The sequence below is a fragment of the Nomascus leucogenys genome, chromosome 5 (assembly GCF_006542625.1).
Source record: "Nomascus leucogenys isolate Asia chromosome 5, Asia_NLE_v1, whole genome shotgun sequence".
NCBI lineage: Eukaryota > Metazoa > Chordata > Mammalia > Primates > Hylobatidae > Nomascus > Nomascus leucogenys.
The window spans coordinates 67,511,906-67,520,563 of NC_044385.1; the positions used below are offsets into that span (position 1 = coordinate 67,511,906).

General features: G+C 39.4%; 1 protein-coding gene across 5 annotated transcripts in view; it reads right to left on the reverse strand.

Moving 5' to 3' along the window:
• Positions 1-6,222, reverse strand: part of MTRF1 (mitochondrial translation release factor 1) — a 50,082-nt gene extending 43,860 nt beyond the window's left edge. For 4 of the 5 annotated variants that reach the window (XM_003270021.2, XM_030813319.1, XM_030813317.1 and 1 more), the window contains exons 1-2: positions 5,915-6,222; positions 2,904-3,326 (exon numbers count right to left, since the gene is read on the reverse strand). In XM_003270021.2, coding sequence (XP_003270069.1) covers positions 2,904-3,318 — 415 coding nt within the window. In that variant the 5' untranslated portion in view covers positions 3,319-3,326; positions 5,915-6,222. Of the gene's footprint in view, positions 1-2,903; positions 3,327-4,634; positions 4,662-5,914 lie in introns of those variants that run through there. The other variant, XM_030813318.1, reaches the window with a different exon arrangement.
• Positions 6,223-8,658: the final 2,436 nt, after the last annotated feature.

The window sequence follows — 8,658 nt, forward strand, 5'->3', positions numbered from 1 at the left end:
CCTCGTCTTTACCAAAAATAAAAAATAGCTGGGAATGGTTGCACACACCCATAGTCCCAGCTACTTGGGAGGCTGAGGTTGGAGGATTGCTTGAGTCCAGGAGTTCAAGGTTAAAGTGAGCTATGATTACACTACTGCATTCCAGCCTGGGCCACAGAGAAAGACCCTGTCTCTTTAAAAAAACAAAAAGGGGGAGGGGAAGTAATCATATATCCTACCTTGTAAGGTTACCTGAGCATTCAAATGAGATAATATTTGTAAAGCACTGAGCTTAGTGCCTAGCACATAAGAGGACTTTGTAAATGTAGCTATTATTACTATTATTACAGAAAAATTGTAGAGGTAGTAGAGCCTTTAGAAATGATGTAATCCAATCTAATATTATACATGATACAACCAAGGCTGAAAGAAGTTATGCCAATTTAATTAGAATGCATTTCGTAAACTTCTACTACATACAAGCAACCTTCTCAAAACTAATGAATTACAAATCTGTGTGGCATTATGCAAAAGAGTAAAAAATATCTCCATTAAACCTACATGAGAGACTTGTGGTACCATCAATAGAAGGCAGAAAAATGGAAGGCTCCAAAAATCCAGGACTTTACAGGTATAACAGTGACTGGCCTGTATATCACATAATACTGCTAAGGCTAAATGAAACAAGATGAAGCACAGAAGAAAATCTAGAAACTAAAAGTTAATAGCCAAATCTGGATAAATGTTGAATCATAGGTTAGTTCATTAAACTTTTCTCTCAACTTCTGTATAAAAATTTTGGAAAATTTTCATAAGAGAAAAAATGTAGAGGCAATAGCGCATTGAGAAATTCTAAAATAAAAAAACTAAGATAAAAAGTAGCTGGTAGTCCCAGCTACTCAGAAGGCTGAGGCAGGAGGATTGTTTGAGCCCCGGAGTTTGAGTACAATCTGGGCAACATGGTGAGGACCCATCCCTTAAAAAAAAAAAAAAGATAAAAAATAAATACGCCATATATAAAAATAACTAAAATAGATCAAAGACCTAAATGCATGGGATAAAAATAAAAAATACGTCACTCTTGTAAGAAAACACAGATGTAAACCTTTGTGACCTTAGATTAGGCGATTTTCTTAGATATGACTTCCAAAACTCATGCAACAAGAGACAAAAAGATAAATTGGACATCATCAAAATTTAAAAATATCATGCTTCAAAAGACAGTATCAAAAAAGTGAAGAGAAAAACCACAGAATGGGAAATTTTTGCAAATCATATATCTGATCATGGACTTTTATCTAGAATATAAAGACCACTTACAACTCAATAATGAAAAGACAATTAAATTTAAAAACTGGCAAAGGATCTGAACAGTCATTTCTCCCAAGATGATACACAAATGGCCAAATAAGCACCAGAAAAGATGCTCAACCTCATTAATCTTCAGGAAAATGCAAACCAAAACCACAATAAGATACCACTTCACACTTATAGGATGGCAATAATTGAAAGGGCGGATAATAAGTGTTGACAAGTACGTGGGGAAATATGAACCCTCATACACTGTGTGTAGAGCTATAAAATCGTTATAGTCACTTTGGAAAACAGTCTGGCAGTTCCTCAAAAGGTTAAACATAGTTACCACATGAACCAGCAATCTATGTCCACAAAACAACTTGTACACAAAAGTTCACAGTATAATTATTTATAATAACCAAAAAGTGGAAACAACTCAATGTTCATCAACTGATGAATGGATAAATAAAATGTGGTATATCCATACAATGGAATATAATTCAGTAATGAAAAGAAATAAAGTACTGGCTCGGCACAGTGGCTCATGCCTGTAATCCCAGCACTTTGGGAGGCCAAGGTGGGTGGATCACTTGATGTCAGGAGTTTGAGACCAGCCTGGCCAACATGGTGAAACCTCATCTCTACTAAAATACAAAAAAAATTAGCTGAGCATGGTGGCAGGCGCCTGTAGTCCCAGCTACTCGGGAGGCTGAGGTGGGAGAATTGCTTGAACCTAGGAGGCAGAGGTTGCAGTGAGCTGAGATTGCACCACTGCACTCCAGCCTGGGTGACAGAGCAAGACTCTGTCTCAAAAAAAAAAAAAAAAAAAAAAAATATATATATATATATATATATATATATGTATAAAGCTTCCTTCTTGGCTCCACTAACACATGGTCCCCTCCAGGAAGCTTTACCCAATCAATCCAGGCTACTTTGAGTGCCCTTTCCTCTTTGCTCCCGTGAAACTGTGCCTTCCTCTAGTAAAGTAGGTCTCACATTATAAACAATACTTAAATAAGTTTCTCTCACTGGACCATAGAAGCCCACTGATGGGGTAGGAACTGTATGTGTAGCCCTTGTATGTAGGTACAGTGTTCAATAAAGGTCTGCTCAATAAAATAAAGCTTCTGAAAAGACCAACATTTTGTCTCCCAGACCTTGAGACCATGGCAAGTACCACGAGGAGCCTGGTTACTTAGTAGAGTTGATCTTTAGCAGCTGAAGTGTGTCAAACACTCTGTACAGAGCCCTGTTCTTTACAAGTGTTGAGCTTATTACTTGTAGGTTTTTAAAAAGACGGAGTTCAGGCCAGCCTCAGTGGCTCAGTGGCTATAATCACATCGCTTTGGAAAGCCCTGGCACAGTAGTCCTAGCTACTCAGGATGCTGAAGTGGGAGGCCAGGACTTACAGGTTACAGTGAGCTACGACTGAGTCACTGCACTCCTGCCTGGGCAACAAGTGAGACCCTGCTTCTGTGGAAAAAAAAAAAACAAAACAAAGACTAAGTTCAATAAAGTTTTAACTTAGAAAATCAAATCTGTACTTATACACACGCATATAAGTGTGTGGGTTTTTTTTTTTTTTCAAAGCCCTTATGCAGGACACATAAGTATCTTTTACCTACTTTTACACATTGATTCTAATTCTTCAATTGCTTGTTCGGTCTCCTGAATTTCTTGGTAAATGGCTGCAAGAGGTGCCAACTCAGCATGCCTTCTGTTCAAGGACCTTCGGTTCTCTTCATTCACAGGGATATGCTGCAGACACTGCTCAAGTGTTTGGTACTCCTTACTCAGGTTCTCCATGTATTTCTGTAGTGCTTTATGCTTCCAGAGCATCTTGGTGTCTTGATGGCAATATCTCCTGGACCAATTCTTACTTAACAGATGAAGAATGCAATTCCTGTTTTGTCTAAAACCTTGCAGCCTTGTATCAGGATGTATCTGTCTAAACTGATGAGAATGGAGCTGGATGTGACACTGGAGGTAACCATTAAGAGATGGATGTCTAAAAAGCCAAACACACAGGTGACGATTCATCTCAGCATCTGAAATACAATAAACACAGTCTTTAAAAAAAAAAAATCAGCTCTAAAGATACATGCATAATAAAGCTGGAAGGAACATCAAGAAATCTTGTTTCATTTACTGCCTCAGCCAGCTCCAAACACAGTCTTAAAATTCAACTGCCAGCCGGCCGCGGTGGCTCACACCTGTAATCCCAGCACTTTGGGAGGCTGAGGCGGGCGGATCACCTGAGGGCAGGAGTTCGAGACCAGCCCAGCCAACATGGTGAAATGCTGTCTCTACTAAAAATACAAAAATTATCCAGGCGTGGTGGCAGGTGCCTGTAATCCCAGCTACTCGGGAGTCTGAGGCAGGAGAATTACCTGAACCCAGAAGGCAGAGGTTGCAGTGAGCCGAGATCATGCCATTGCACTCCAGCCTGGGGGACAAGAGCAAGACTTCGTCTCAAAAAAAAAAATAAAATAAAATAAAATTCAGCTGTCTACAGAAAGAACATAATTCTTCAAATGTATGAATAACATATTAAAATAAATAAAAACAGCACTGCTTCCTACCTGTTCAACATATATAATTAACTGAAGCATATGAATAGGAGTACAACTAACAAATATATCAATTGAATGAGTTAAGTCAGTTTTCTAGAAAGTATCTAGAATCTAGAATTGAGTGTGTAAACAAGCTCTTGAAAGCTATGAAAGTATACAAACAAGGCGGTTCATAAAGTCATTTTCTAAAGTCTGAAGAAAATATTATTATTATCTTGTATAATTCTTTAAGGATCTAGATATCCAAGGAAGTCAAGTAACTTAATCATGACTATTCAGTTGGCTGGATAGAAACAGAGCTGGAATTAGAATGTAAGTTGCCTGTTCAGGACTCAGTAATTTTCACTCTCAATTCTGCAATCACTTTTCAAAAATGCTTCCCTTTTAGCTGAGCTCCTAAAGGAAGAAAAATTCAAGTATTAATAGACCAAGAAAGTAGGGCTGGTGAAAAGCTCTACAATTATATTAAATGGTGACAATTATATTAAGCAAGAAAAGCAAGGAACAAAATAGAATCTCAATTACATTTAAAAAATATTCTACAATATATGGTATACATGTAAAAAAAAAAGCACACAGAGTATTTTTTAAAAAGAAAGTTAAATAAGAAACATACCAAAATGTGCCGAGCGCAGTGGCTCACGCCTGTAATCCTACCACTTTGGGAGGCCAAGGTGGGCAGATCATCTGAGGTCAGGAGTTCGAGACCAGCCTGGCCAACATGGGAAAACCCCATCTCTACTAAAAATACCAAAAAAATTAGCTGAGCGTGATGGCACACACCTGTAGTCCTAGCTGCTCCGGAAGCTGAGGCAGGAGAATCGCTTGAACCTGGCAGGCGGAGGTTGCAGTGAACTGAGATCGTGCCACTGCACTCCAGTGTGGGCGACAAAGCAACACGCCGTCTCGAAAAAAAAAAAAAAAAAACATACCAAAATGTTAATAAAATGATCTCTAGTTGTGAGATTATGAATACCTTTTGCTTGCTATTTTTTCTACTTTCCAGTGTTTTCCAAGTTTCTTGCATATATAGCATGGAATACATTCATAATCATAAAAAAAGATTAGTTCAAAAAATTACAGGTTAGGTGAAATTGGCTGTGTACAATAATTTTCTGTTCTCCTCCCCTCCAACAGAGATAATCAAGAGCTAACAAAAGTACACAATGGTCTTACTGAGTAAGAAAGGGAAAATATAAAGTGTTCTAAGAAAAATACTTTGCCCCTAAAACTCTGAGGTTCAAAGTTGAAATAATGGTCAAGCCACGCACAGTAGCATGCACCTATTGTCCCAGCTACCCAGGAGACTGAGGCAGGAGGATCACTTGAGCCAAGGAGTTCAAGGCCAGCCTGGGCAACATAGTCAGACTCCACTCAAAAAAAGAAGGATCAACATTTATCAAAATCAACCTTTACTGTCTCCAGTGATCCTACTATGCTAGGAGGTGCATTGATACATTAGCTCATTTGTTCACTATAAGTCTGTTAACTTAGCATTATCATCTAGGAAATAAAACATTCAGAATGGTCTTTAAAATATTCAGTTTCCGGAGTTCTAATGATAGATTTTAGGATACTGCATCACATTATTAAAAGAACTGTTGAAGAAAGCACCAATGGACAGCTGTCACGTTACATTCCACCACCCCCTTTTTTCAAACACGTTAGAGAAAGTGTATCCATTTGCTAACAGACAGAATAAAAGGATGACAAATACATGTTTGTACGAATACCTATTGCTAAAATTTCCATTTTAGGAACAGTAGTAGAATGCATAATTTTCAAGGTCATGAATCTCAACATTAGGGAAAACAAAACAAAACAAGATGTTTACTCTCCAAGGTTAACTACACCTGAGAACAGCACGACTTCTCCATTACCCATCACATTAACAGTATTACTCTGATGCTTTGGGGAAAGTTCTGAGTGTAGGCAGGTCAGAAACGACAGCCCGCGGGGCAGCAGCACGGGCAAACCATGCTGTGTAACTCAGTATATGGAGTGATTCCATAAAGAGGCAATACAGGAGGCGGCGGGGATGATCAAGAAAGAACTGTGAGTACCTAAGAAAAAGAAGAATACACGTTAGCTCTCTTTACTGAGGTCGGAACCTTTCGAGACCCGCCACATTTCAGCCCAACAAACCCGAGATCATGTTCACTTCCTGGTTCACTTCTTCCGGGTTAACGCACGCTCCCGGCCCCTCCTCCGCCACGACCGCTCTACGGAGGAGTCATCCTCGAGCATGCTTAACGATGGACTAAAATGACAAAAATGAGCTAAATGAGAAAAATGACAAAACGAGAATGAAATTGTCGTCAGACAACCGCCCCCACGCCATCCTTATCCAGAGCGTGAGCCCAGAGAGGGAGTGGAGATGGTGGGAGGGAGGGGCCAAGGCGGGACTAAACTACATCCCCCAGAGCGCGCACCAAAGAATCCTGGGAGTTGTAGTTTACCTTGCGGCAGCCTGCAACCCCCTCCACTGACTATCCAGCCAAATGTGAAGTTTTTGGTTTTCGCCGTTAACTGCAAACCTAGAAGAGAGATTCTTTACGATTCTGATTAAGAGATCAAGATTTAGAACATATTGCATGTGAAATTACAATAATTTCCTTATATATTAGAAGCCCCTAAAGCACTGCTTTCTGATTTTTTAAAAAATAAAGACTCCTTTTACATCATCCACAAATGTGGAAGATTCTGCGTGTAGTTTTTATACTTTCAGCTTCCATTGCTTCAGAAAATACCTAATGACTAAAGGATAATACAGATAAATTTGTATTTTAAAAGTAGTAACAGCCCCAAAAGTTAGGAGACCGTGTATTTCCACGTTAGTGATTTTATAATGTTCTTTGCACATGGGAATGTAGGGGCTCAACCTAGATTCATAGCTTATGAACCACTGATTAAGTGAAGAATGAAAACTCAAGTTAATAAACAATTGCAGGAAAATGCAAGCATATTGTCCTACTTTGACTAATCCAGTGGGATCTAGCCCTTGGCTATCACATTTACAGTCTTTCTATCTCCATGCCTCAATTTTTCTTCGTGAAAGAAAAGGCAAAAAATGTACCATATTACTGACTTTACAGAGTATTTTCTTAGATTATAATCACATACATAGAAAGGAGAATTAGCTATATATGCGAAATAGTATCTAACGTTTATAACCAACTTCAAGATACCTACTTCTATGTACTATGTACTAAATACTGTTCTAAATGGTTTTACCCTATTAATTCATTTAATTTTTACAACCTTAAAATACTCATTTTGCAGAGGAGAAAATTAAGGCACACAGAGGTAAAGTAACTACTCCAAGGTAAAGAACAGTAAGTGATAAAGCCAAGACTCAATTAAGGCAATCTGCTTTAATCTGTGGCTCCTAAGCTCTGATACAGGGCCTCCCTGCTCCAAAAAAGAAAAAACCTTCAATCATGTATTCAATAAATACTGAACACGAGTTATGTGCTATTCACTATTCTAGTCACGAGGATTTAGCAATGAACAGAAAAGACGAAAACCTTTGCCCACATGGAGCTTATGTTCCAGTAGGGGAAAAGTTCCAAAGGATCTACATAAAGTCATTCTCCTAAGTTATCCAAAAAGTTCTTTAATTATTTATTCTGATTTGTGCTTTCAGCTATATAACTTGAGTATTATATATAAAGCTTTATTCTCCTTAAAAAGTTAGTCTTAGTTGGACGTGGTGGTTCACGCCTGTAATCCTAGCAGTTTGGGCGGCCGAGCCAGGCAGATCACCTGAGGTCAGGAGTTCAAGACCAGACTGACCAACATGGAGAAACCCCATCTCTACTAAAAATACAAAATTAGCTGGGCGTGGTGGCGCATGCCTGTAATCCCAGCTACTCGAAGACTGAGGCAGGAGAATTGCTTGAATCCGAGAGACAGAGGTGGTAGTGAGCCAAGATTGCAGCATTGCACTCAAGCCTGGGCAACAAGAGTGAAACTCCATCTCAAAAAAAAAAAAAAAAGTAGTCTTACTGCTACGGACTGAATTGTTTATATTCATAATCATGTTCATATTACTAATATTTATTTTTAAAATTCATATATTGAAGCCCTAACCCCTCCAATACATGTGACTGTATTGGAGATAGGGCCTTTAAGGTGATTAAGGTTAGATGAGGTCATAAGCGTAGAGCCCTGACATAATAGGATTAGTGCCTTCCTAAAAAGACACCAGAGATCTTGCTCACTCTCCCTGCCCAAACAAAGAAGACGTTATGTGAATACACTGTGAGATGGTGGCCACCTACAAGCCTTGAGAAGAGGTATCAGACTGAAACCTACCTTGCTGCCACCTTGATCTTAGACTTCCCAGTCTCGAAAGAGGCTAAGAAACAAATTTCTGTTGTTTAGGCCACCCAGTTGGTGGTTTTGTGTGTGCGTTGTTTTTTTTTTTGTTTTTTTTTTTTCGAGGCAGAATCTGGTTCTGTCACCAGGCTGGAGTACAGTGGCCTGATCTTGGCTCACTGCAACCTCCATCTCCCGGGTTCAAGCAATTCTCCTGCCTCAGCCTCCCGAGTAGCTGGGACTACAGGTGCGTGCCACCACGCCCAGCTAATTTTTGTATTTTTAGTAGAAACGGGGTTTCACCATGTTGGCCAGATGGTCTCAATCTCTTGACCTTGTGATCCGCCCGCCTCAGCCTCCGAAAGTGCTGGGTTTACAGGCATGAGCCACCAGACCTGGCTTTTTTTTTTTTTTTTTAAATAGAGATGGGGTTCTCACCATGTTGACTAGGCTGGTCTCAAACTCCCAGCCTCCTAAAATCCTGGGA